Below are 27,925 nucleotides of genomic sequence, written 5' to 3'. Positions count from 1 at the left end.
GGCTGTGCTTGGCCCGTTGTCTGGATCAACCTACACAGACAAGTGGTGAGTTCAGGGCTTCGTGTGGTGTGAAGTGCAATGAGTCTATTAAATTTTCTGGCTCTGCTGCTGCTGTGGCATCTTCACAATGGTTGCCAAGGCAACTCAGTTGCCTTGGCCTCACCCTGTATCTGAAGCTGCCCCTTGTAAGTTGAAGACCCAAGTACCGATGCGGAGCAACCATGAGTGACCCACCGAAAAGCAGCCTCTTCACCCCTGACCCTTACTACATCCCGGGGTGAGTTCTGCCTCGCACAGGGAACTTAGCACTTAGTGGAGGAAGGAACTTGCTGTAATGGAGGGCGGGGGGGGGGGGGGGGGGCAGGGCGGTGGGACGTGTTCACACGAATTGTGATCTTTATCCTGATAGAATTAAACTCTCCGTTTAAAAGTGCACTGACCGAGGCAGGGGAACATTAGTGCCTGATGTAGTTAAAGGTGCTATAACATGCTAGAGAATGAAGTGAGGTCTGGCATTTCCTAGCCTGGGAGAGCTGGACTTTGCAACGTCAACGTTCTTTTAACATGGCTTTCGGGTGTGCAGTATGCACGTGTGTATGCCTGGCTGGGAGGGGGGGTTTAATGCACATGCATGTTGTAGATGGGGCTGCTTGCAGATCTTAGTAGGGTTGCCTGACACGTCCTTTCATTAGACACTATTTTCAATAGCTCATGACTTTCATTGTCTGGGCTGGAGTTTTCCATGCAGGGCATCTGTTTCGGGATTTGCTTCGGCGATCTTCCACCCAAATGGTCCATGTGTTTCCAAGAACCGAGCTGAGGAAAAAGGTTTTGCCCACAGTAAATTCTGGTGTCTCTTTCTTTTAGAGCCTACTGCTCTATGCTTTGGAGCCAGGTGTGAAATTCCTTTTCCCATCCCTTTGACCAAGTCAGAAGACTTTGAAAACCTGCAGGTTACATGTGCTGGAGCTTTGCAGCCTTCCCCTGCACTGAGCAGGCTGGTCTGGTCTGTCCCTTTAATTGCGGGTCTGGGCTGGGCCAGAGACAGAACCACGACATGAAAGCATGGAGTCTAACTCTGCTGCTCTCGATTGAGGACAAGGAGCATGGGGGACGTGACTAGGGACTGGGAATAGATGTGGACAGGCTGGGCAAGGAAGGTGGGACTGGAAACAAGGAAGGGCAGGAGAAATAGGGGGATGGGGAGGAGACAGATTTGATCAGGATCTGGAAGGAGGGGAACTGGGACTGGCTGGACATGGACCCTGTGCATAGGAATAGGGGATTGCTACAGGCTGGGGACCGACTGGCTAAGCAGCAGTTCGGCAGAAAAGGCCCTGGGGATTCCAGTGGATGAGAACCTGGCTCTGAGTCAACAGTGTGTCCGTGTAGCCAAGCAGACTAGCGCCGTAATAGGGTGCATGAGGAGGAGCATTGCCAGCAGATCTAGAGAAGTGATTATTCCCCTTTATTCAACTCTGGGGAGGCCACATCTGGAGTATTGTGTCCAGTTCTGGGCCCCCCACTACAGAAAGGACGTGGACGCATTGGAAAGGGTCCAGTGAAGGGCAACCAAAATGTTGAGGGGGCTGGAGCACATGGCCTATGCAGAGAGGCTGAGCGATTTGGGTTTGTTTAGTCTGCAGAAGAGAAGAGTGAGGGGGGATTTGATGCAGCCTGCAACTACACAAGGGGGGGTTCCAAAGAGGCTGGAGAGAGGCTGGTCTCAGTGGTGACAGAACAAGGAGCAATGGGCTCAAGTGGCAGTGGGGGAGGTCTAGGTTGGAGATTAGGAAAAACTCTTTCCCTACGGGGGTGGGGACGCCCTGGTCTGGGTTCCCTGGGGAGGGGGTGGAATCTCCATCCCTAGAGGTGTTTAAGTCCCAGCTGGACAGAGCCCTGGCTGGGCTGATTGAGTTGGGGTTGGTCCTGCTTTGGGCAGGGGCTGGACTCGATGGCTCCTGAGGTCTCTTCCAACCCTAATTTTCTATGATTCGGTGATTTGGTAAGCGAGGTGCCAAGCAAACAATATGTATTGCAATATGAACAAACGTGGAATTCAACGTCTAGGAACAATGCACGTAAGTCCCACTTACAGGATGTGGACTCTATCCCGGGCAGCAGTGACTCTGAAAAGTGGACAAGTAGCTGGACACGAAGGCTCTGTGGTGCTGTGGCCAAGGGCTAATGTGCTATCTGGATGCATAACTAGGGGACTCTCAAGTATAAGACGGTACGTTATGGGACCTCCGCATTTGGTGCTGGTGCAACCGCTGCTGAAGTACTGTCCCTGTTCCTGTCCGCACACGCAAAGGTGCTGATTGCAGCTCTGCCCGTGGGTGCTGTTGGGGCGGCGTCTGTGTTGGGGAAGGATGGGAGTAGACGCTCTGCCAGATTGCGGAGCAGGCTATTTTCAGCATCTTTCTACACTCCTTTCATATCCGAGTTACTGAATGTGTCCACCTTTGGAATCTTTCCCACTTTAGTAATTATTGCCAGAGTCCAGTGGCAAAACCAGTATGTGATTAATCACGTAATTAAAGACTGTCATCATGAACACACATCAGAGAGTGGAATTAACCTTTTGGTGTGTGATATGTGTTGCTATAGGATAGGAATTGTCTGGGTTTTGTTTGTTACTAAAGATGTCCTCGAGTGGCGTATTGCCAGGTTTTGTCTTTGTTTGTTGTAGTTAAGCTCAGCTTAACATTTATTTGTAATATTTCATAGAGTCCAAGCTCCCAGGTACATATGCTGTGATCAAATCACCTTGAACCTTCTCTTTGTTAAGTTAAATGGATTCAGCTCCTTGAGTCATTCACCTGAAGACGTTTTCTAATCTTGTAACGGGCCTTAGAGACACAGGATTGCTTGAGGCAAAGGAGCAAACAAACCGTGTAGTCACACGTTGGCTCTGAACAAAAGCACCAACACAAAATGATTTTCTTCGTGGTCTAGTGAACTGAGCCATAGTAACACAAATATCTGAAATGCCAACTCAGCGGAGGTGCCAGGCGCCCTGTGAGCAATTCACTTGCTACTTGGTTACAATTCTGTTTGTTGCAGCAAACTTTGGTTCTAGTTGTTGTTACAGTGTGACCATGGGCTGTTAAGAGCAACTTGCTATTGGCATCTGTCTGTACACTCGGTGTCCTTAACTCCCTACTAGAATAGTGATAGAAATGTAGCCGTGTTAGTCTGATTTAACTCCCTACTAGACTGTATCTTCCTAGAACTTTTCCTTGAAACACAAATCACTTATGTATTTTTACAGCATGTTACTGGAGTCTTTTGAAATCCCCTTCTTATAGCAGAAGGGCAGGAATTGTTTAAAGGTAAAAAGCTCTTTTTGTTCATTTTGAGACCACAAGTAAACCCAGAGCATTTGGAGAGTGTCCAGTATTCGCTGTTCTTACAGGCTGCGATCGCAAACCCAAACCGGAGTGTCAGGCCGTCTGGAGGGGCGCACGACCATGAAGACGTGAAAACCGGGCAGACACCCCAAACTAGTGGCATGTTTAATTAGACCTGACTAATCCGCTAACAAATGCAGACTCCTAGGTCACTGTAACAGCCTTACTCTGAGGTCACAGATACTCCCTTGGGGCTCTCCAGTCTATGCTGCCACCTGGGCAAACTAGACTTTGTGATACATGGTCACTTACACTGAAATCACAAGATATCCCTGTGACGGACCCCCCCTCCCCCATGCTTTATGAAATGGATTCATGAACATGAATATACATAACTCAAAGGTGGTTTGAGCGAATTATTTCATGTAACCCATTGATCTTCATGTCATGATCTGCTGGTTCTGTGTCTCTTACTCTGTTGTATGTGTCATTTGTGTGTGTAAAATTAGACACATGGAGGGGGGATACTTTGTGAGTTTCAAATGTGTGAATGGGAGACATGGAGGGTGTTACCTGCAACTTCTAGATGAGCCACTGGTCAACAATCTTTTGTCCTTAAGTCTGAGCAGGGGTTGGTAGGGAGGGGCCTCAGCTCCTTAACACAAGGAGTAGGAAAGGAGAGGCCTGGGTCTTTTGACGGGGCTGCCCCTGAAGGAAGGGGCCAAGGACCCCAGGGTGTGGAGGACAGCCCTGGTTTGGAGGGGCAGCTGGAAAAGAAGTTTTAGGGTCTGAGTCCATCACAATCCTGGTTGCTTCCAGTCCTGAGAGACTAGTCACTTACCCCAGATCAACTGGTCCCCAGATCTTACATCCAAGGGCCAGGCAAGGGCTGGCAGAGTCCTAAGCAGTTGGTTGGGCCAGCTAACAGACTGCAGTGCTGAGGAGCTGACACCCAGTTTAGTAGCTGCACTTTTCTCTCTAGCTGCGAGAGCCTAACAAGGCAACTTAGAATTCTGGCCTCCCCGAGAAAGCCTCCCCCACCCCCACCCCCGCCCCCACGTTCAATAGGCACACGGGGCTTTTCACAGCAACGTGTGGGCATGTGCATATTCTGATCCATACGCATCTTACTGGCGCATCCCGCACGCTTGAACTCACACGACCCCGCCTCGCACTCTTTGGGATACATGCAGCCGTCACAGGGAAACAAATTGTTCTGTTCATCTGCTGAAACGTTTGTCGCTGCCAAACCAGTAAGCCCCAGCCTGTGATTCCCTCCTCAGCTACGAGGGGTTCTACCCTCAGATCCGCTACCAGATTGGAGAAACCTACGGCAAAACCACCTCCCGCCTGCTGACAGACCCGAGTGTGCGGAAGAGCCCTTGTTCTGTGCTCGCACCTCTGGGGAAGCCACGGTTCATAGAGGACTTTAGTGGAACAAACCATCCTTCAACCCAGATGCTCGATCAGAACTACAGTTACTTTCCCGGATACAGTGGTGAGTGAAACTCAGGACTTTGTGCAAACATGCACGTAACAGGACGTTCCGCCGGCTGAAGTCGGAGTCTCACCTAGGTGACCTGGGTTTGTGTTTATGGTATTTGGACCCGTGGGAACACGTTTCCATGCAACAGTCGCAGCTTCATGATTAGTCTCCTTTGGGTCTCATTGCAGAGGCTGGTGGTGTTGATGGCTGTGATGTACCAGCAATCAGACTAGAGGATCCAGTGGCCCTTCTGGATTTAAACTCTGTGAAACTGACACTGAATGAGCCGTAGAGCCTATGTCAGAAACAGAACAGTAGAGGCAGCAATATAGACCCAGAGAGAGGCACTGGCTTGGGATCGAACAGGGAGGGTAATTAGCTATTGGAACAACTTCTCAAGGGTCACGAGCAATTTTTAAATCAAGATGGGACATTTTTCTAAAAGATGCACTTGCTTCCAGGCTGTTCTTGGTCTGTGCTATGCAGGATGTCAGGCTGGATTATCACACCGTCTAAGATTCCCCCTCCCCATTCGATGGACCTCTCGTTCTCCTGTTGCCAAGGGAGGACAACACGTGTCCATGGGTGGTGGGTGAAGGCCCAGCTGGGGAAGGCAGCTAAAGCCCTGTCCCTTCTGCCTGAGACCCCGCCCCTTGAGCCACGCTCCGCCCAACTCCAGCCCTGATCCTTCCTGGCCATTCAGAAGGCCAGGCTGCTGCACCATGGCCCCAGCCCTTTTTCATACATTGTGAGACCAGAAGGAACCACTGTGATCCTCTGATCTGACCTTCTGTATAACACCGGCCCCAGAACTCCCCCCAAATAACTCCCAGACCGAAGCTTTTAGAAAGACCCTCTTTGTTGCTCAGATTAGCAGAAGAACCCACCAGAACTCTTGGTAAGTTGCTCCTAGTTAATTTCTCACCATTAAAAATGATGGGCAGTGGGCGCTGGGTTGTTGCCATAAGCCCTAAATCCAGCATCTCATTCAGTCCATGACTTTTTTTGTGTCCGGAAAAGTTATGAATTTACACTCCAGGCTCTTTGGTTTCTCTGTGGTGAAGGCCCTAAGGAATGAGACTGCGCTAGCTAGGGTGTTGTAATGGGTCGGATTGGGGGACCCCTGAGGGTCTTGGCTCTCACATGCCTCAACCTGCTCCTGGCTCTTCAGCACTGCTTCAGTGAATGAGGCAGCTTCTGATGGGTCTGTTCTCTGGGCGCAGCGGGGACCCCTCCGCGGTGCTCACAGGGCAAAGGAACAGACCTTGAAACGGGCACTCTCCTTCCTCATATTGCTTCCACCTACGTATTCCTGCACGGGGCCCTGCTGAACTCATGGTCCGTTTGGGTCAATTCCACAGCCGAAGGATTTTTAAATTCATACCTTTCCTGATTTTGGTTATTTAAATCTGAAATTGAACAGTGTTGTAACTGCAGGGTCCTGACCCAAAAAGGAGTTGGGGGAGTCTGCAAGGTTACTGTAGGGGGGCGCTGTGATACTGATCCCTTGCTGGGGCTGCTGCCTACAGAGCTGGGCAGCTGCAGCAGCTGGCTGGGAGCCCAGCTCTGAAGGCAGAGCGACAGCCAGCAGCAGCACAGAAGTAAGGGGGCAGGGCATGGTGGTGTTATCCGTATTCATGTGCTGTTGCCTGCAGAGCTGGGCCCTCAATCAACAGCCACCACCAGAGTCACCAACATGTGGGGGGTGCACACTGGGGCTCAGCAATTTCAAATGGCCTGAGTCTCCCAGCTGCTGCCACCCCTCCTGCAGTAGCAGCTGAAGCCCAAAGTCCTTTAAATTGCTGCCAGAGCCCCAGGCAGGGCTGGCTGGGAAGGCTCTGCCCCCTTCCACCTGAGGCCCTGTCCCTTCTCGGGGCTCGGAGCCAGGCCCCCTCCACCTTGCCCAGGGCCTGGCGAAGTCTGTTGGCCTCTCTGGCCACTACTCTCCGGCACCCCGCTCTGAAGGCACCAGTGCCGATGTGTAAGTGTATTGCCACGGTTACTTTCAGAGCAGGGCACCTGGCCAGCAGCCTTGCTCTGTAGACACCCAGCTCCGAAGGCTGCACAGATGTAACGATGGCTCCCTACCCCCCCAGCAAGTCCCATGTGGGTCAGGACCCCCAGTTTGAGAAACCCTGGTCTCCCCCATGGGTGCTGCATAGCACATGGTAAAAGCACAGAAAAGGCCATGAGTCATGTAGGGCCCCATGCATGTGCTTGGCTTGTTCTCTTTTACAGGGTTCACCCCCTACCAAAATGCCCAGTTCGGAACATGCCAGCCAACACCCGCCACTGGCTCGAGAGCCCCGCTGCTAATGCTACTGCCGGCAAAGGGACCACCGTCATGGGCAGACACAGACACACAAAGTGAGCAGAGAAAATATACCCCCTGCCACCCTGGCATCCGACTGGCTTGTGGGCATGGATGGAAGAGTCCGTCCCCGCCTGCTGGCACGCCCCTGGCACCTGAGCCGGAGGAGAGGCCAGCACCGTGCCAGCCTGACATTGCCCTGGCATGTGGGCAGCAAAAGAGCCACGGACCCTGCCATCCTGACATTGCCCTGGCATGTGGGCAGGGATGGAGGAGCACCCCCTGCCTGCGCGGAACCACACAGGTAGGTGGGCCAGGGTGGGAGAGGGCGGGCTTGGAGAAGTTTGCTGTGTTCCGGTGGCTTGACCCAGGGAGTGATCTGGGTCACGCTGGCTTGGTGCAGCCTTGGAGAAGGGCTGTGTGCCAGTCTGCCACGCCCCAGGCCTGTGTGCATGGGAGTCCCTGCCGTACCTCCAGCACCCAGGGGTGGCTAACAGTGGAGTTCTCTGCCCAGGTCTGTGCACACCAAGGCTCTTGCTGCTCGCACACTGTGTGTGGAGAGGGACCTGCTGCTGCGCCGATGGGTGCTGAGGAGTTCACCCTGCCATGGTGCAAATGCAGCAGAGGTTCCTGAGCGTGGGCAGAGCTCCCTGCGATTCTGGCATTACCAGGCGCTGCCTGCAGGAGAGGGGAGCTGGAATGCTAGTGCCCAGGTCTGTGGGCGAGGAGGAGAGTTCGGTGCCTCTCTACAGTTCACAGATTCATAGACCTTAATGCTGCAATGGCCCCCTAGGATCACCTAGTCCAGGGCTACTCGACGCGCGGCCCTCGGGTCGGACCCTTTGAACATGGCCTCCACCGGGAAACGCCCCACAACGGCGAGTCAGCTGAATGGTCTTTTAGAAGTTCAATTCCTGGACTGTCAGTGCTCGTTCCAAGTGCTGTCATGTGGGTGGAAATGGGGTAACTGTTGCATTTCAGTAATGTCAGCAGAACGGACTTAAATGGGGCCTGTGTGTTGCGTGGTCTTGCCTTAATCTTTGTATTTATGCCCGTCAGTGTGAAAGAAGCTATTTGCATATATTTGCATGTCTATGCACCCCCTCTTGAGTAGTGGCCCTCGGCATGTGCTGTGAGTATCATTGTGGCCCCCGGGGCCCTGCTCTAGTCTGACCTCCCACGAGGCACAGGCCGCAGAACCTACCCCAGGGAGTCCTGCATCGAGCCCAACAACCTCTGGGTGCTAGAGCAGATCTAGAAAAACATCCAGCCTTTCTCTAGGAGCTCTCAGTGATGGAGAATCCCCCCAGACGGTGATGAGTGGATGCAATGGTCAATGTCAGAGCGCAGGCCGCGAGAGCGCACCCACCATGCTCCTCACGACGGCACCGGGGCAGGGGGCGGAGCCACAGGTGGATTTAGGCACCTCCCTCCCGGTCAGGAGTCTCAGCTACGAGACAGGTGCCGATTGCCAGGTCAGCCCCTTCCCCCGAGTCATGGAGCAGTCCCCACTGTAGCCCATAGGCCAGGGCATTCCCCTAGATGGTTTCAAATCTGTCTGATGTGAAGCAGAGACCTGGACCCCGTTCTGTCCTCTCCGTGGGCGTGTCCTAACTGCCCAAGCCACGGCGCACTGAGGAAGGCTCGTCCCCTCGCTCTCACTTGCTGCCACGGTCGCACTTGCTACTAGAACTAAATCTTCCTTGAAGCCGAGACTGGACGCCGAGGGTCCCTCCAGCTCCTGGGCCCTAAGCACTGAGCTGCAGAGTTATTTTTACCCTCTCTCCAGCCCAGCAAATCTGTAATTACTCTCTTCAGCTTAGCCAAGAGAAGGCCGAGAGGTGACTGGATCATTTGGGGGCAGGCTGCTGGCCTGTGTCAGGCAGGAGCTCAGACTGCATCCTCGCACTGAAATCTATGGAGCTGTGCCAAGGGCTCGGAAAGGGGAAGGCCCAGGGGCCACCACTTTTAAAAGTACCTCAGGGGGAAGACATGGGGTCAGGACAGGGTGTTGGCGGGGGGAAGGTGGGGCAGGCGTGAGGCCTGGGGGGAGGAGTCAGGGCAGGGTGCTGGGGGGAAGGTGGGGCAGGCGTGAGGCCTGGGGGGAGGAGGCGGAGTCAGGACAGGGTGTTGGGGGGGAAGGTGGGGCGGGGGTGAGGCCTGGGGGGAGGAGGCGGAGTCAGGACAGGGTGTTGGGGGGGAAGGTGGGGCGGGGGTGAGGCCTGGGGGGAGGAGTCAGGGTAGGGTGCTGGGGGGAAGGTGGGGCGGGCGTGAGGCCTAGGGGAGGAGACAGGGCAGGGTGCTGGGGGGAAGGTGGGGCGGGGGTGAGGCCTGGGGGGAGGAGACAGGGCAGGGTGCTGGGGGGAAGGTGGGGCGGGGGTGAGGCCTGGGGGGAGGAGTCAGGGTAGGGTGCTGGGGGGAAGGTGGGGCGGGGGTGAGGCCTGGGGGGAGGAGTCAGGGTAGGGTGCTGGGGGAAGGTGGGGCGGGCGTGAGGCCTAGGGGAGGAGACAGGGCAGGGTGCTGGGGGGAAGGTGGGGCGGGGGTGAGGCCTGGGGGGAGGAGTCAGGGTAGGGTGCTGGGGGGAAGGTGGGGCGGGCGTGAGGCCTAGGGGAGGAGACAGGGCAGGGTGCTGGGGGGAAGGTGGGGTGGGCGTGAGGCCTGGGGGGAGGAGGCGGAGTCAGGACAGGGTTTTGGGGGGAAGGTGGAGTGAAGTTGGGGCCTCAAGGAAGAGGCGAAGTGGGAGCGGGACCGAGGAGGCGGGGAGGAGCAGGGCAGGGCCACAGTCCAGGTACAGTAATTCCTCATTTAACACGTGCCCGCTTAACACGATTTTTTTTTAGGGAACATTTTTTGAATGACACGCCCATCCCCAGAATAACATGGTTTCCCCAGCCGGCCTGTTGCTGGTGGCTGCGTGGGGCTTCCCCCGCCTCCCTGCAATGCGGGGCGGAGGGTTCGCTGCTCGCCACACCGTTCCCCACTGACCCCCCCTCGCTGGATGCAGTGCGGGTCCTGGCAGACCCGTCACAGGGGCATACTCCCAACCCAATCCCCCTCCCCTCTCCTCCCCTTCCCTTCCCCAGAGCCAAACCCCTCCCCTCCCTGCTGTAACCCAGTCCCTTTTCTCCCTCAACCTTATGTCCCGGTCCCAACAGACACCCCCGCTTGAAACGCAACCCCCACCTTTCCATTTTCAATGGGAAAATTGACCCCGCATAACACGTTTTCACTTAACACGATCATTTTCTGAAACATACCGATAGTGTGAAATGAGGAATCACTGTACTAGTGGCCTCCCCAGTGCAGTTACTTGGGCCCGGGGCGGTGCGGGGGATGTGTCAGTATTACGCTGGCACTCTCTGGCTGTGCACATGGCCCTCAGGAAACAGTCAGGCTGTGTTACCATTGGCCACCGTGGAATTTTCCGAATGACACCAGCAGTCTGGAGGTGCATGAGCGTGAAGTGAACTCCTGGCACAGAACTGCAGGGTGGGCATGCAGGAGACTTTTCCATGCCCGCATTCTGGTTTTTTGAACCACTTCCTGTTTCTCTGTAAATGGTTTTTGCCTTTTGTTCCTTCTTTGGAGAAAAAAAAGTCTCTGGTCTCTCACCCTGCAGGAGTGAATCGGGCAAGTCCCCTGAGCAAAGTCATTCATTACGGGGCAGCTCCGCTCAGGACTAGCAAGGAAGATCGGTTTGCAGCGGGTACGTCCGCCTAGCAGCCACACCCCCATGGCCGTGTGTCTTGGAGCCAGAAGTCAACTGACAGCCAGCCGCCCAGGGCTTGTGTGAGGGGGCTAAAAACAGCTGTTCAGGCTGGGGCTGAGCCCAGGCTCTGAGACCGTCTCTGCTTGCCAGGTCTCACAGACTGGACAGGGACACGGCTAGCTTCAGCCCTGGAGCAAGAGCCCAGGTTAACTGACCAGGCCTCTGAGACTCGCTGCTCCAGGGAGGGGAGGTTGCTGTGTCGACGTATCCTGTCTGTATCTAATCGGCTCTGCTGCTGGTTTTAGGGAGCGAGCTGAGACTTTGCTGCGTTGTATTCCTTTGAATCCCCGGCACCAGCCCGCTACAGGAGAGGCTATTCCTGGCAATGCGTGGGAAGGATTCCTTGAAGGGGACAGTCAGTCAGGCTTGTGTCAATCTGGCGAAGGCTGAGCCGAGGCGATTTTCCCATGTACGCCAGTAGCAGTGTTGGTTGTAGACCCCAGGAGTCCTGCAACCTTGTCCCTTGTTCTAAGCACTGGATTACAGGACAGATTTTCAACAGATTTCAGCACTTAACCCGCATCCATTATTCTCAGCTGAACTTTTGAAAATCTGCCCTGTCTCGCCAGCGGCTCTGCCATGCTAGTGACTCCACAAGAGGGGCTCAGAAGCGTCCACGTGTTAAAGCAACAGTAAAGGCTTAAAACTGGAGGCAGCCGATGTGAGCTGTTGGCTCTGGCCATGCTGGGAGCAGAAGAGACCTGGGGCAGGACGATTTCATGGGCCCTTGTTTTGCTTTGGTTTTAGCCAGTCAGGATAGAGGGGGTGCCTTTGCCTGCCATGACTGAGACGGTGGATGTGAGCAGATACAATATTCTCCCCAAACTGGACGCCCCAAACCTTATCCAACGGAAAGCCATTTCAGGTAGGTGAGGACGAGGCCCAGTGCCGGGCTGGCCCAAGCAGCTACTCTGCCAATTCACTGCAAGAATGACAGAAGCCATGTTTCCAAAAGGCCATAGGGTGGGAACTATCTGAGTTTAAAATGTAATCTACAGTTGGTTTAAAAAAATGGGAATTTGCCTACAATAGGCCGTTTAGCAAGCACAGCTAATGTCCCACCTGCGCCTGCTCACGCAGGGCTCCGTGCAGAGGGCACCGGAGTGTTCTCGGGCAGTAAATGTGCTCTCTTGTCTTCACCCAAAGGCTACACTGGATTCGTACCACGCTTCACCTGGATCATGGGTGTGAACTACCTCCAGGGCGTGAACGATGCCATGAATGAATTTGACAGAAATCAGGTAAATGAGGGCATCGGCACACTGATGTAGGCCTGCACCCAGATCTCACTGGGAGTCTTTGCTGTAACAGAGAACGTGCCCCTAAAGGCTTGGCTGAAGATCTGTCATTTGCTGTACCTGATAGCAATGGACTGGAAAGCCGCTCCATTCCTCATTTATCAGCTGAGCAAAGGGACGGTGGTTCTGGATTGAACACGCAAGGTGACTGGATAATATCTCAGGGGGCCAAGCTCTGTGGCTGTACAGACAAGCTTCCAGGCTCCACAAAGGCCCTCGAGTCTGTGAATCTCACAGTCACTTCAGCGCTCTCCTAGAAGGGCTGCTTCTGGAGGTGCAACAGAGAAGCCCAGGGCCAAGGGGGCTGTCCACAAGTGAGAGCATCTGACTCCCTGAGTCTGGCGCGTGTGTGGAGCGTGTTGGTTACCTTGGCAGTGCCCTCCATCACATGCCGGTGATAAATGAGACTAGGATTCAGAACCCGTCCCTGAGGAAATGCTCGTGCCTGAATCTGGCCGCCCCCTAAAGTGACTGTCGGGTGCTTCTTTGCATGTCGGTTACTCGGGTGGAAATGAGACGGCGGGTTTTTGAACATGTGATCAGAGCTGCTGTAACACCAGTGAATCGGGGTCGTTCTTTGAGCTGCAGGTGCAGATGCGTATTCCGCCAGGCGGGCGTGCATCTCGCTCTGCCTGGCAGGGTACGCTAGCACTGCGCACATTCCCTTTGCTCCTCCTAGCCCCTCCCTGGTGATTCAAGGGCCGTGCGGCTCCGATCCCTCTCCCTTCCTTTGCTCCAAAAGCCAGAACTGGAGACACTGGGCAGAGGGGAGCCCTGGGAAAAGCATGTCTGCAGCTACACCTCAAAGCCCAGTAATGCTGGCTGCCATACAAAATGCTGGGGATGCCCTTTCCCTGCCTATGGCTGGGGGAGGGAGGGGAAGGGAAGAAGGGGGCTCACTGCCTGTCCAGGGAGGATGAGCGCTCCAAGCTGCCCAAAGAAAACCAGTGACATGCTTTTCAGCAGACGACTGTTGTGTTGCTGGGGCTTCCGCCCCTGCAGGGTTGGTTGGGAGAAACAGTGGCACAGCGTGGTGCAGCTCGTCATTGTAATCCAACTGTGACTTGACTGCTGCTGTCCGGCTGTGCCCTGGCGAGCCGGGCATCCCTCTCGCTGCAGTCCGGCTGTGCCCTGGCGAGCCGGGCGTCCCTCTCGCTGCTGTCCGGCTGTGGCCTGGCGAGCCGGGCGTCCCTCTCGCTGCTGTCCGGCTGTGGCCTGGCGAGCCGGGCATCCCTCTCGCTGCTGTCCGGCTGTGGCCTGGCGAGCCGGGCGTCCCTCTCGTTGCTGTCCGGCTGTGGCCTGGCGAGCCGGGCGTCCCTCTCACTGCAGTCCGGCTGTGCCCTGGCGAGCCGGGCGTCCCTCTCGCTGCTGTCTGGCTGTGGCCTGGCGAGCCGGGCATCCCTCTCGCTGCAGTCCGGCTGTGCCCTGGCGAGCCAGACATCCCTCTCGCTGCTGTCCGGCTGTGCCCTGGCGAGCCGGGCGTCCCTCTTGCTGCTGTCCGGCTGTGGCCTGGCGAGCCGGGCGTCCCTCTTGCTGCTGTCTGGCTGTGCCCTGGCGAGCCGGGCGTCCCTCTCGCTGCAGTCCGGCTGTGTCTAGTGTCCCAGCATCAGCTCCCAATCTGACCTTGCATTAGTTTCAGTTTTTTGTTTGTTGTAAATGTGTGGGTAACACTTGCATAAATTTGTGCTGCAACACTTTGTGCTTGAAAATAAAAGCTCCTCTTTGTTCTTTCAGTCTATGTTAAGAAACCCAGTGTGGAACTTTGGTAAGAGACTACCACAGACATATTGGCCTAATAATAAAATTTACACCAGCGCTGGACTGATGCCTTTCTACACAGGCTTTGTACCAAGTAAGTGGACTGTCTGAGCAAACATGAATCACTGAGATTATTTTAATAATTATTTATACGTGGTAGCCTGAATCCTGGACACTCACGCAAACCCATTGTTCTGGGCCTCCTCAAACAAAGAGATGGTCCATCTGGCAGAAGCTGCAATCTAAATCTGACAAGAGTCAAGAGCAGGATGCAACCAACAGATGAGAGAAGCTCAAAGAAAGAACGAGTCAGTTCTGCTCATGACAGGACAGGGACACAGCACACCTGTTGCCTTATCGCTGCAAAGGTGAGTTTTGAAGGAGGAATGTTTGCAGATGTTTACGGGAAACCCCTTCCAACCATGAAGAGCAGCACAAGAATCGCACTTCAGTGCGTCTTTTAAAATGTAATAAATAGCTGTCCCAGGCAGAGCAGAATCAGGAGTCACCGTCTTGATAGCGACTAGGCAGAGCTGGGTAGTTTGGAGAAAGGCCCCTGTGAATTAATACGATTGGTTTGTGTTTGAGGAACCAATGGAGGGGTGGAAATGTCCTGGCTCAGGGAATATGTGAGAGGTGTTGTGAATGGATACGTCGGGCAAGCCTGCATTTGTCAAGGCCAGAGATGAGGATGTTGTAGTCGTCTAACTGAAATGAGAGGCTGGACAAAAGCTGTGACACATAGTGGGGGCGTGCTGTCTGCTCTATAACCCAGTGTGCTATGGGGGTGCCTTGCTGGTTGCTGGGCTTGGGCAGTGGGTGACCTCCACTGGTGGCTGTTTGCAGCACAGCCCAACAGGACAGCGGATGAGTCACTAGGCCAGGGTCTCCCAACCTGTCCGACAGGTCGCCTCCCAGGGAGAGACACAAAGGGAGGAAGGTGGAGACGAACCCCTGTGTAGGGGGCAGGGCTGGAGGAGAGTCAGTTTCTGTCTGGGAAGCAGGGCAGAAGGGGCTAGAGAGGGGGCTGGATTTGTAGGGCCCAGACACCCCCCATCTCAAGGGGGGTCCTGAGGCCTCCTAGCCCCCGTTCTTGTAACCAGATTGTATCTGTGCTGTGCTGTATCCTGGAGAAGCAATAAACTCCCTCAATCCTACTGGCTGGCGGAGTCTGTTCGTGCCACTACGGGGGTGCAGGAGAGGGGAAACCCCGACGCGCAATGACAAGCTGTAACTAGAAGGCGAAGAAAGACTGGCTCTCATGCGAGAAGAAGTGGCAGCGTTTGCACGGGGCCTGGGAGTGAGGCCCTAGAGGCATTGCTAAGGTGAAAGGAGGATGGCAGCATCAGCCACAGGAACTTAGAGGGCAGACGAATGGCTGTGTGTTGGCCGAGTTGCGATTGGATTGATGGCTGGGCATGCACAAGGAGATGGACAGGCGTTTGTTTAAGGCAAAAGAGACCGGCCCAGACGGAAGCTGAGAGCTGTCAACACAGACAGCTGTTTTGGTTTGTGAATGAGATTCCCCAAAGACAAAATGCAGGGAACTAGGAGAAGAGGATGGAACGAAGGACGGAGGCCAGTGGAACGCCCCCTGAAGCCTGGAGGGAGGAACGAGGAAGCTCTTCCCATAGAGATGCTGAGGGAGCAGGTAGAGAGGTAGGAGGACCAGTGTGCAGAGTCGCAAAGCCAAGATTTCAAGGAGAGCATGGACACCACAGTCAGAGGCAGCTGGCAGGTAAAGAAGGATGATAATCGAGTCCTGGTTCTGAGCTTTGGCCAGGAAGAGGCCACTGGAGACCCGCTACTAAAAATAACATGGCAAGATACTAGGCTACCTTCCTTAGGGAGAATCTTGTTTTTATAGCAAAGACAGGTGCCTTAGAACACCACCCCCAAAGACTTGGCCAGGAGCCGCGGAAACTAGCCACGAGGAGAGGCTGTGAGAGGGGTGCTGCCCTAATCCCTGGATTACAGACTCCCTCTCAGTGCTCATCCCTCCGGCTCAATGACTGTCCCATGGGCATCGCTGAGATCTGCCAGCTGCCTGCGCTCACAGGGTGTATGTATTAGGGATGGTAGATAGTGTGTAATTGAATAGTTGTGTAACTACGTCTAATTTTAGTGGTTACACAACTATTCGATAGTCCCCAGGTGTGGGGCCGGCAGCCTGCGTGCTCTGGCCTGACTCCTGGAGAGCCCCCTGTCACAGTGTGGGGTGGCAGCAGCCCCTGTCCATAGGATGCTGGAGCAGCCTCTGTCCACGGGGTGCTTGGACCCTTCATGGACAGGGGTTGCTGCCACAGAACAGCCTTTGATAGAGGCAACAGTGCAGGAGGGGGCAGGTGGGTCCACAGAGCCAGCTCCTCACGTGTATCTGCTCCCACCTGCCCCCCTCGCCCTCTGTGCTGCTGCCTCTCTAGCAGAGGCAGTAGTGCAGGAGTGAGGGGGGCATGAGCTCCCGCTCCCCCCCCCACTGCATTTGATGCAGAGGCAGCAAGGGGGGAATGCGAGCAGTCGACAGGCTTAACTGAGAAGCCCAGGCTTACTGGTCAATCATACAGTCATCTCCCCATTGCCATGCCTAGTTTAGATCTTGTCCATGGTCCCTGAAGGAGTGAGGAGGCCCCGTTTTGGCTTTGTTTCTTTCCTGGGCAATTGTTTTCCTGCCCCAGAAGTGATCTGTCCATGGAGTCCAGCACACAGGTCTGCTCTGCCACCTCAGCATCCAGCCTCCAGCTTCGTGCTTCCGTTTCACCCGGCCTTGACCATGCTGTCAAGGGACTTCCTCCCTCCTGAAGCCGAGGCAGGGGTAACAGTGCGTTCTTAGACTGTGCAGGAGCTGATTCCACCGCCTCGGGCTGGGCTCTCAGCAAAAACTGGTTCCTGCCCAGGGAATGTTTTCCTGTCTTGGAGGGAATTCTGCTGTGCCAAAGGGAAGGAGTGATTGACCGCAGCCCCTGCCCCGGACACTTCTGCCATATAGTGGGTATCCCCAGGGTTGGTATCTTCACGGCCAGCTGGAGTGCATTGCTGCTGTACGGCTGAGCGGCAGCACACGTGGTTATTACTCCAGCTAAGGCATCACCCGCAAGGACGGGGGCAGCCAGTCTCCCAGCCAGCTGGACACACGTTGTGTGCAGAGAGCTCGGGGTCCACGAGGAATCCAAGGGCATTCCTGACGTGTAAATCCAACAGCTGCGTGTGCCCCTGTAAGCAGAGGAGACTGCACTGCAGCTTGGGCACAAGAACTGAGCTGGAGGGGCCCCCAGAATGGAAATAGTGGGGGGGGGGGCTGATGCTGTTTTCTGCCCCCAAAGTATCTCACACAGGCGAGAGCAGGACCAGGAGGGGCTGGCGTAGCCGCCGTGGCACACGAGATCGGGCTGGGCACTGGCGAGCAAGTAGGAAGAGTTCTCTTCTGCCCACTTTCCAGCCACTGAGGGTCCTGGAAGAGACACCTGGCTTGGGGCAGGACCACCAGCTGCCAGGGTGTGGGACAGGGCAGCAGCACCTGGGCAGGGAGCATCAGCATGCAGCCCAAAGGGAGGAGCACCAGGCACATCCCACTTAGGAAGTGCTGCAGTGCCCCTTCCCAGCATGAAGCAATCTGCCACACCCTCCCCCCGGAGCCTTAGTAGCACCCCCAATCCCTCCTTTCAGCCCTCCAGCCCCACATTCACAATGAGCAGGAGCCTTTCTCCTCTCCCGTTGTGGATGAAAACTGAAAGCTTCCCCCATGCTTATAGGGGAGCAGGAGAAAAGGAACCATGAGAGAGTGAGAGTTTTCAGCTAAGAAAAGAGGAGATTAAGGCGGGATAGAATAGAGATCGATACAATTATGACAGGTGTGGAGAAAGTGAATAAGGAAAAGTTATTTACTTGTTCCCATAGCACAAAACTAGGGGTCACCAAATGAAATGAATAGGTAGCAGGTTTAAAACAAAAGGAAATATTTTTTCAAACAATGCACAACCTGTGGAACTCCTTGCCAGATGATATTATGAAGATCAGGACTTTAACAGGGTTTGAAAAAGACCTAGATAAGTTCATGGAGGACAGGTCCATCAATGGCTATTAGACAGGATGGGCAGGAATGGTCTCCTTATCTTCTGCCAGAAGCTGGGAATGAGCAACAGGGGATGGATCACTTGATGATTCCCTGTTCTGTTCATTCCCTCTGGGGCGCCTGCATTGGCCACTGTTGGAAGACAGAGAGGATACTGGGCTAGATGGAACCCAGTTTGGCCATTCTTATGAGAGAGCAGCATAGACACAGGGAAAAAATAAGCACAAGGCAGAGAGAAGAAAAAGCAGGCCCAAATTTCCAGCTGCAAATACAAGAGACTGTGACTGCCAGAAACGTCAAGGGTCAGTATGTGGCCACATATTGCATAAGGATCATCTCATGTTTTCAAGCAGAGACAAGCAATAACCAACAGCTACGCAACTGGCTTGCTATCACTATAGAACAGATTCCAGGGACTACAACAGGGGCACTGGCTGGGAAGTATTGATGGTTCCGGAAACAGGGTGCAAAGAGAAAAATTCAGCAATGGGCCTGGGCTACAAGTTGGCAACAGCATCTGCTAAAAAGAGGCAAGGCTGGCAAAGACCTGGCAGCTGAGGAATTCATATGTGTGAGAGGCTCAGTGGAGAAATCTGAGACACGGTCAGTTTGGGTGCTGGGTTGTGTCTTACTGAAAGGGGCTTCACCACTGGTACGTACAGGCAGGTCCCTTACATGACAGGCAGGAGTTGTGTTGAATTTCATGGAGGATGAGCTAAGTGCACATTTGTTGCCCTGCAGCTAAGACTTAGACTATGAATTATGGTCTCAAAGCACACAGCCGACTCCATTCTGGTAAGTGTGAAGTGGAAACAATGTTCCCTCCACACTGATCCCAAATGGTACACACGTTCTGGAACTTCCTATGCTGTAGGCCCTGTAAAGTGCCTAGGTTATGAAGGGAAAGCAGAAAATTAATCATCTGAACATAAGCCTGGCCATACCAGGGCAGATCAATGGTCATCCTGGAGTAACCAATGGCAAGTGCTTCAGAGGGAATGAACAGAAGAGTTGTTATCAAATGATCCAGCATGTTGCAGTCACAGGAGGGCAGACCCAAGGCAGCGGGCTGTGGGAGCTGAGTGGAGGGCAGGTACACAGGGGCTATGTCTACACTGGCGGCTTCTTGCGCAAGAACATCTTGTGCAAGGGTTCTCGTGCAAGAAAACATCCACACTGCCATGTGCGAGCTGTGCTTTTGTGCAAGAGCGCCCATGGCAGCGTGGACGCTCTCTTGAGCAAGAAAGCTCTGATGGCCATTTTATCCATAGGGCTTTCTTGCACAAGAAATCCCTGCCAAGCGTCCACACGGCCTTCTTGCGCAAGATTGAGGGGGGACATGATAGCAGTTTTCAGATATCTGAAAGGGTGTCATAAGGAGGAGGGAGAAAACGTGTTCATCTTGGCCTCTGAGGATAGAACAAGAGGCAATGGGCTTAAACTGCAGCAGGGGAGGTTTAGGTTGGACATTAGGAAAAAGTTCCTAACTGTCAGGGTGGTCAAACACTGGAATAAATTGCCCAGGGAGGTTGTGGAATCTCCATCTCTGGAGATATTTCAGAGTAGGGTAGATAAATGTCTATCAGGGATGGTCTAGACAGTATTTGGTCCTGCCATGAGGGCAGGGGACTAGACTCGATGACCTCTCGAGGTCCCTTCCAGTCCTACAATTCTATGAAGAGGGCTTACATCTGATAAAAAAGAGCGTAGCACTTGTGCAAGAAGCCCTCTCTTACCACGCAGTACTATACATTTCCTTGCGCAAGAGGTGGGCAGTGTGGATGTGCTGTGGATTCTTGCGCAAGAATAGCTGTACTTGCGCAAGAAGCTGAGAGTGTAGACATAGCCAGGGAGTTGGGAGAGCAGATTCCTGTTCCCTGCATAGACTGCCAGACTGCTGCCCAGCAATTAAGACAGGCAGGCACCTGGGGCTCTTTAAGAGCCAGCCTGCAGCAGCAGGCTAATGAGACACCTGCAGCCACTTAGGACCAGTGGGTCCACTATAAAATGCTTCCCCTCAGGCAAGGCAGGGGACAGCACGGTGGGCTACAACTGGGAGATGGTCTCACCCAGTGGGCTAGGTGATGGTACTGTGGGAGCAGTTGGAGATGTGGCCCAGGGAGAGGCTGCTATTCTGTGGGGATAAGGGCAGGAGCCCCACTAGTGGCCGCTACCTAAGGCGCTGGGCCGGAACCCAGAGTAAGTGGGTAGCACTGGGTTCCCCCAACCCTTCCCACACCCGGTGGGCTGCTATGGGCAGGAGGGACTTTTGGACCATGGAAGGGTTTTCCCCTTCAAAGTAGTGACTGGCGTAGGAAGAAAATGGCTTATGAAGTGGGGAACTCTCATCTCTGAGAGAAGCAAGAGACAGTGGGAGGGTCACTGTGAGCCCCTGAGGCATCCCAAAAATCCACCAGGAAGCACTGGACCCAGTGGGGTATGTCCAGAGCTCTGCCACACAGGCTCCCCTGGAGTTATATTCCTGACTGTCTTGGCTATTAACCATTGAAAGACCGATCTTCCATGAACAGATCTAAATCTTTTATTTTAACCCAGTTATCCTTTTGGCTGCCACAGCATTCAGTGGCAATGGCTTTGTGTTGTATGAAGTATTTCTTTTTGTTTGTTTAAAACCTGCTGCCTAGTCAGTTCACTGCGTGATCCCTGCTTCTTGTGTTCTACAAAGTGTAATTGACTGTTCTTTATTCACTTTGTCCACCCTTAAGCTTTGTAAGACCGCTACCCTCTGGCCAATTAGTCGTCTCTTCCATACTGAAGAGCCCCAGTCTTTTTAATCTCTCCTCATACAAATGTTGTTTCAGACCCTTAAAACATTTTTGTTGCCCTTCTCAGTACATTTTCCATTTCTAATGTTATATTTTTTTAGACAGGGCAACCAGAATTGTTCTGCAGTAGTCAAGGTGTGGGCATACCCTGGATGTATGCAGCAGCATTGTTATTTACTGTCTTATGTATCCCTTTCCCAACGGTTCCTAACATTGTTTGCTTTCTTGACTGGCTCTGCACATTGAGCAGAAGTTTTCATGCAACTATCTATGATGGGGCCAAGAGCTCTTCATTGCATGGAAACAGCTAATTTAGACCCTATCGCTTTGTATGTACAGTTGGATTCTGTTTTCCAATGTGCATTACTTTGCATTTTACTTTATTTTAATCTGCCATTTTGTTGCCCAGTTTTGTGAGATTGACTTGTAACTCTGTGGTCAGCTTTGGACTTAGCTAGCCTGAGTAATTGTGTGTTCTCTGCAAATGTTGCCACCTCACTGTTCACCTGCTTTTCCAGATAATTTATGAATATTCTGAACAGCATTTGTCCCAGTACTGGTCCTTGTGCCATTTTCTAACATGACACAAAATGTAAACATTAAGAATCTAATAATGTGTATTAAGCTATATAACTGCTTAACATATGTACACAGTCTATCCTTTTGGTTAGCTGAAAGCACCAAATTATAACAGCTGTTGAGCATCAAGAATATAACTCAAGCAAAAGGTTATAACAGATTATTTAACTTCGTATTATTAAAATCAGGTCAGCTTATGCAAACTGATTTGTGCCCCGCTTTCTTTTTTGAGACACTGATGGCCATAAGGGACCATACTGCCCCTGCCTGGGGTCAGCCTTTGAGGCAGCATGCAAAAGAAGCAGATGACGGACCGTTCATATACATGTATATAGTTGGTTTCATTGATCTCATGCCCCTGAGAATGTTCACACCTAAGGGAGGTGGCTGAGGTGATAGCTACTTGGACTTGCCTACTTGGATAGAGGAAGTCACTCTTTCAGGAAATTTCTCCCTCAGCTAAAAATGCTGAGCCCTGGAAGTAGGCAAGACAGCCAAGTTTACCCTTGACAGTGATGATAGTTTGAATTTAGACTGAGGGACCTTGTGGCCTTAGAGACCAGAAAGGCATGGTGAGCCAGGAAACTCTTACTGCCTGTTTTTTCTGCATCTGTTCTGCTGTCCCTCTTGCCTTCATGGGGCAAGGCCCCAAGGCAGGGGTGGGGGACCTAAGGCCCAGGGACTGGATGCAGCCCCTAGCTTGCTTGGATCTGGCCCCCAAGGCTCAGGGCCCCCCCTGCATTGGAGAGCCCATGCTGGCACTCCAGCTCTCCCACTGTCCCATCGTGGGGTGGAGCACACACAATCTACTAGCCTGGGCCCCCCTAGGCTCTGGTCTGGGGGTCACATCCGTGATTGGTTTTGTTTTGTTTTTTTGCACTCATGTGCAACCCCTGACTGATTTTTCTGTGGGTCAGGCAGCCCCTGGCCCAAAAGAGTTGACCTCAGGGAAGGAGGGCTGGTGAGTGGTGACTTGCAGTCGCAGCACCCCAATGCTTTTAGACCGCGGGTCTCAACCTTTCCAGATGACTGTACCCCTTTTAGGAGACTGATTTGTCTTGCATACCCCGTCCCCATTTCACCCCTTAGAAACAACATGCTTATAAATTAAGACCTAATGTAAAGTACAAAAAGTGTCACAACCCCCCCATTACTGACAAATTGCTTTACTTTCCCATGATTACCTTGTAAGTACAGGATTTGTATGCCTACTGGTTTATGCTTATATTTCAGTGTATAGTCTACAGAGCAGTCATTGTCAGTATGAAACTGTAGTTGGCACTGCCTTCGCTTGTGCTTTTTATGGGGCTTGCTGTAAAACTAGGCAAATTGTTACTGTACCTCCTGGACAGCCTCTGTGTACCCCTAGGCTATGCAGACCTGTCACTGCAAATCACCGCGTTTAGATGTTAGGAAATACCCATCCCTCTTATATTTCCTCAAGAAGCAGGAATGAGGCATAATACCGAACCTTGTCTAGAACTCCTGCAGACTTCTTACGCCGTTGCGCTGGATGGTGTGTGAAAGTCTACTCTTTATTTTTAGTGTGTGTTTCACAGATTGATTCACCAACTCTGGTTTAGACCGTGGGCATTTTTAGTTCCCCGCATGTGTGGCTAGAAGAATCAGCACACCCATGGGCTTCTTTCCTGCATGGATCTGTCCTGTTGCGCTTTGAGCATCAGAAGGGGGAAAGTGCTGCTTTAATTTCCCCGCTGAGTTCACCCCCATAGTTCTGCTTCAGAGCAGGGGCTGAAATTAGCCTGAGTGCTCCAGAGTATCTCATGCAGTTATCTCTGTCCTCTGCCTCCCTTCCCCCCATGGAATCTTCTGGGCTGCTGAAGGAAGGTACAAGGATGAGGGCTCCAAAAACCTCACCCCTTTTCCTGGCATGGGATCCACACGAGCCAGATGAGTCTGTTTCCCAAGGAGGCCCCAACCAGGGATTGGAGTAGCACGGCCGGAGCAGCTGTTGTTCAAGTGGTGACAGCAGGGTGGGTGCTTGGCCCACAGACCAGAGCAGGAAGTGCCCATGCTGTATTCAGTGCCCTTTCTCAATGGCCCAAGGAGAGGGAGGAGGTTGCAAGAGAGCTCTGCAGGCAGAAGCATGGACTCTGCTGCAGGCTGTCAGGACCTAGGTGCCATCTTCCACCTAGGTGAGGAACTTGCCCCACAGCCAATTTCTCCAATCCCCTCTACCTTTCTTGTGTGGAGGAAGGGAGGCCCAGTGACACCCCACTCCCAGCCCATCCAGGAGAGTGGCAGGGTACACAGACCTTTCCTTTTGCTGTTGGGTTTCCAGGGCCAGAGCTGAGCCCAGAACAGCCTACGGAGGCACTAGCTCCAACAAATGCCTCAGAAGGGGAAACAGAGCCAAGGAAACAAACTCCTCAAGCATCAAAAGGGAAATTAGACACTGAATTTAGAAGTGTTAGCATTTCCCTCCAAAAAGCTCTGCAGCTCAGAGATCTACAGGAGTTACCTAGTGCCAAGGAAGGCTCAAAGTACTAGGGGCCTGAGGCAGCTGAAAAAATCATTGGGATTCACAAAACAGCACCATCTCAACTACCAATAGTGTCTAGGTGGTAGGAGGCTGCTAAGTCCCACACTTTTCAGGGGGTTCTTGCCTCTCATTTAGGATTCTCAACTGTGATCCCTCTCCTGGAGTAGCACTTCCTCTGCAAGAAACAATTTGCCTAAGCTCCTTTAGCATATTGGCTAGGGTATGTGAGTTATGAAAGATTCCGTTAGTCTTAGCCCTCCCTGCAAAGAAATTTGACTCTGTACATCCCCTGCCCTAATCCTAGAGGCTATTTTGAGGTATAGTTCTATTAGCCTTTCCTGTTGTAGCTGGCCCACCTTGAAGCAGAGGGACTACACACCAGCTCTTAGCTCCAGCAGGCAGAAATGGAGCTAGAGCTGTAAGGCTACCACTTATCTCCCTTGAACACTGGGCTCAAAGTTGAGTGTGCCATCTACCCCCAACTACATTGTATGGAGTTATACAACATAGAAGTATCACTTTAGGGTCCATAGAAGTTAGATGGTGGAATACTTGCTTCCCTCTTGTGAATTGCTCTGGCCCTTTCACACCTGCTTCCTACCCCAAAGCAGAAACCTCGGTCAGGATTAGACTAGGAAATCAGGCTGGTATAACATTACCACACAGGTGTTTAAAAAAGCCACCCCAACCAAGTTAAACCAACCTAATCCTCACTGTAGACTGCTGTTTGAGGCCAACTTCTCATGCTGAAAAAGCTAGCACGTTTGTGGGAGGCACACCTAGTGACAGATGCTGCAGTCTTTTTATTGTAGGGCTGCCCAGAAAACATCTACAGCAAAAATGTAAGGGGCCCCGGTTTAGAAAGCTAGAGGATTCCATGGCAGCCAAGTAATTTTTGTAAATATCCTTGTCACACAAATTTGCACCTTAAGCACCTACATGTTAACTAGGCACCTCACCCACATAGGGCAGGGATCTTGTTTTTCCTTGAGCACTGGACTAACCCAGGCTTCTCCAACCCGAAACTGATTTGAATCTTGGGCATTACCAGCAAGCCAAAGAAATTTCTGGCCGCCTCCTTTAAAGCAGCAGCTTCTTCCCACCCTCAGACCACCACCCAGCAAACCTGCAAAAATTGAAACTACTTGTATTTAAAACTTGCTTTCAAATACAAGATCCTTGCAGCACACCCCATGGGGACTATGCAAGTTGAGTACAAACCTGTATTTTGCAGCCATTCATCAATTATGCAGTAAATGTTCCAGTGTACAGAATATTCAGTAAGTTTACTGCAACTTGAGATGGAAAATGTTTAATTATAAATTTTGTTTTCTAGCCCTCAGACACAGCTACGCCTTAACATTTGGCAACAGTACCCGCAAAGTCTACCAGAAAATGCACACGCAAAAATGCACGCAGTGAAAAATGCTTTAATTGCGGTGTCTATACAGCATTCGACATGAAGTCACCAGGAAACAGCAGTGGAAGGTACACAGACATCAATAAAGACAAGTTTCTGAAGGGAGTTCATACAGCTTTAAACATAATTTACAGTAGCTAGCAGACAGATTTTTATGCTGCCTCTTCCTCAGCTTCCTCCTCAAACTCCCCCTCCTCCTCAGCTGTAGCATCCTGGTACTGCTGATACTCAGATACCAGGTCATTCATATTGCTCTCAGCTTCAGTGAACTCCATCTCATCCATGCCCTCTCCAGTGTACCAATGTAAGAAAGCCTTTCGGCGAAACATCGCAGTGAATTGCTCAGAAATGCGCTTGAATAGCTCCTGGATAGCTGTACTGTTACCAATGAATGTAGCAGACATTTTCAAGCCCCGGGGTGGGATATCACAGACAGCAGTTTTAACATTATTGGGAATCCATTCAACAAAGTAGCTGCTGTTCTTGTTTTGTACGTTAAGCATTTGTTCGTCTACCTCTTTCATGGACATGCGGCCTCTGAAAACTGCAGCTACAGTAAGGTAGCGGCCATGACGTGGGTCACATGCAGCCATCATGTTCTTTGCATCAAACATCTGCTGTGTGAGCTCTGGTACAGTTAAAGCACGATATTGCTGGCTCCCACGGCTGGTGAGTGGAGCAAAGCCAGGCATAAAAAAGTGCAAACGGGGGAAGGGAACCATGTTAACTGCTAGTTTACGCAAGTCAGCATTAAGCTGACCTGGAAAACGCAAGCAGGTGGTAACTCCACTCATGGTTGCTGAAACCAAATGGTTCAGATCACCATATGTTGGAGTAGTTAACTTAAGGGTTCTGAAACAGATGTCATATAGTGCTTCATTATCAATACAATAGGTTTCGTCTGTGTTTTCTACAAGTTGGTGTACAGAAAGAGTGGCATTGTAGGGCTCCACTACAGTGTCCGATACTTTGGGAGATGGTACAACACTGAAAGTGTTCATGATCCTGTCCGGATACTCTTCACGAATCTTGCTGATTAAGAGGGTGCCCATGCCAGAGCCAGTGCCCCCACCAAGGGAGTGGGTAAGCTGAAAGCCCTGAAGACAATCACAGCTTTCTGCTTCTTTCCTTACAACATCTAATACAGAGTCAACCAATTCTGCACCTTCTGTGTAGTGGCCCTTTGCCCAGTTGTTTCCTGCTCCACTCTGACCTGGAAGAAAGTCATGTCCACATCAAACCATTTCCTTGCAAGTAATATGCAGGATGAGCCCCAAATGTTATACCCTGACAATCCACAACCTTCTCCCCCCCCTTCCTTCTCAGGTAATGCCACTCATTTGAAACACAATTTGCTACTAGTTTGCTTTCTACTTGTAAAAACGAACAGCCCCCTTTACCCAAGAACGGCCTGCAAAGCAGTCTGATTAGCGGGCTGTGCCGGTTACCGCCCTGCTGCGGGCAGAAGGGTTCATGGTGGGCTCACAACCGCCTTCCACCGCGCAGCGCCACTGGCAAGGGCCGGGGAGCAACGCGCCGCTCCCCCCGACTCACCGAAAACGAAGTTGTCGGGCCGGAAGATCTGGCCGAAGGGGCCGGAGCGCACCGAGTCCATCGTGCCCGGCTCCAGGTCCACCAGCACGGCGCGCGGCACGTACTTGCCACCTGCAAGGGAGGGAGGCGCGTGAGCGCGGGGCCGGCGGGCGGGGGAGGGGAGGGGAGCGCGGGGCCGGGCGGGGCCTACCTGAGGCCTCGTTGTAGTAGACATTGATGCGCTCCAGCTGCAGGTCGCTGTCGCCGTGGTAGGTGCCGGTGGGGTCGATGCCGTGCTCGTCGCTGATCACCTCCCAGAACTGCAAGAGACACGCGGGGCGCGTCAGGGCGGGCCGGCCCCTCCCCCACCCCCGGCAGCCGTTACGCCCCGCGGCGCGGCCGGCCCCGGCCCCCCCAGCCCGCCGCGAGCGGGGCGGCAGCACTGACCTTGGCCCCGATCTGGTTGCCGCACTGCCCGGCCTGCAGGTGCACGATCTCCCTCATGGCGGCGGCGCGCAACACCCTTCAACGGCGACACTCACGCAGCGCGCGGCACACTCACTGCGTCAGCCAACCGCCACTGCTTATATAGCAACGGATTGCGCGCGCAGCGCTCCTTCCCGCCCACAGCCGCCAATGGCCGCTCAGAGCGAGGCGAAGCCCAATACGAACCTCCCGTCAGTTACAACGATGTCAATCAAGTCTCTGATCCCGCCCGGCTGAGCTCCTCTTTCAACTGGTCAGCGTGTTCAACTGCTTGGTACGTCACAAACCGCAACCACCCCCCCCTTAGGGCGCTCCCCATTGGCTCAATTGAATGATTGATGTCGCGGGGGATTGGCTGTTTGCCTTGGCAAGGAGCCAACGTCACGCTGATTGGATGGACACGAAGTGTCTTAGTAACCGCTGTGGTGAGCCCCGCGAGGCGCTTGGTGGAGGCTTTCGACGGGGGAGCGAATTCCAGAAGCGAGTTACGTCGGTTGCGCGGCGGGTCGCGCGCGCGGGCTGTCTCGGAGCGCTACGCTGTATCCGTAAAAGGAAGTTTGCCTGCGCCGCCGGG

The 27,925-nt window shown here is 53.1% G+C and overlaps 2 protein-coding genes across 2 annotated transcripts; one reads left to right on the top strand and one right to left on the bottom strand.

The window, feature by feature from the left end:
• The first annotated feature begins 129 nt into the window (after window positions 1-129).
• Window positions 130-25,437, top strand: CIMIP2A (ciliary microtubule inner protein 2A). Its single transcript, XM_025184999.2, has 7 exons — window positions 130-277; window positions 4,637-4,851; window positions 7,078-7,454; window positions 11,667-11,784; window positions 12,066-12,160; window positions 13,952-14,069; window positions 25,249-25,437. The coding sequence occupies exons 1-7, from the start codon at window positions 222-224 to the stop codon at window positions 25,332-25,334; spliced, it is 1,065 nt and encodes a 354-aa protein (XP_025040784.1). The 5' UTR covers window positions 130-221; the 3' UTR covers window positions 25,335-25,437.
• On the bottom strand, window positions 25,327-27,584 carry TUBB4B (tubulin beta 4B class IVb). Its single transcript, XM_075905283.1, has 4 exons — window positions 27,313-27,584; window positions 27,077-27,185; window positions 26,887-26,997; window positions 25,327-26,545 (listed from the first exon to the last, which is right to left on the bottom strand). The coding sequence occupies exons 1-4, from the start codon at window positions 27,367-27,369 to the stop codon at window positions 25,485-25,487; spliced, it is 1,338 nt and encodes a 445-aa protein (XP_075761398.1). The 5' UTR covers window positions 27,370-27,584; the 3' UTR covers window positions 25,327-25,484.
• Window positions 27,585-27,925: the final 341 nt, after the last annotated feature.

This window comes from Pelodiscus sinensis, chromosome 22, assembly GCF_049634645.1.
Source record: "Pelodiscus sinensis isolate JC-2024 chromosome 22, ASM4963464v1, whole genome shotgun sequence".
Lineage (NCBI taxonomy): Eukaryota > Metazoa > Chordata > Testudines > Trionychidae > Pelodiscus > Pelodiscus sinensis.
The sequence above is the reverse complement of the archived record's forward strand: the minus strand, read 5'-3'. Positions and strand labels throughout refer to the sequence as shown.

Bases quoted from the DNA above. Each gene is read 5' to 3' on its own strand.
- CIMIP2A (XM_025184999.2), top strand. From the start codon at position 222: ATGAGTGACCCACCGAAAAGCAGCCTCTTCACCCCTGACCCTTACTAC. The intron at 7,455-11,666 runs GTAGGTGGGCCA...CTTTGGTTTTAG, and splicing joins GCCTGCGCGGAACCACACAG to CCAGTCAGGATAGAGGGGGT. The intron at 14,070-25,248 runs GTAAGTGGACTG...TTTGTTTTCTAG, and splicing joins CTACACAGGCTTTGTACCAA to CCCTCAGACACAGCTACGCC.
- TUBB4B (XM_075905283.1), bottom strand. From the start codon at position 27,369: ATGAGGGAGATCGTGCACCTGCAGGCCGGGCAGTGCGGCAACCAGATC. The intron at 26,998-27,076 runs GTAGGCCCCGCC...CCTCCCTTGCAG, and splicing joins CTACTACAACGAGGCCTCAG to GTGGCAAGTACGTGCCGCGC. The intron at 26,546-26,886 runs GTGAGTCGGGGG...ACTTTCTTCCAG, and splicing joins GCCCGACAACTTCGTTTTCG to GTCAGAGTGGAGCAGGAAAC.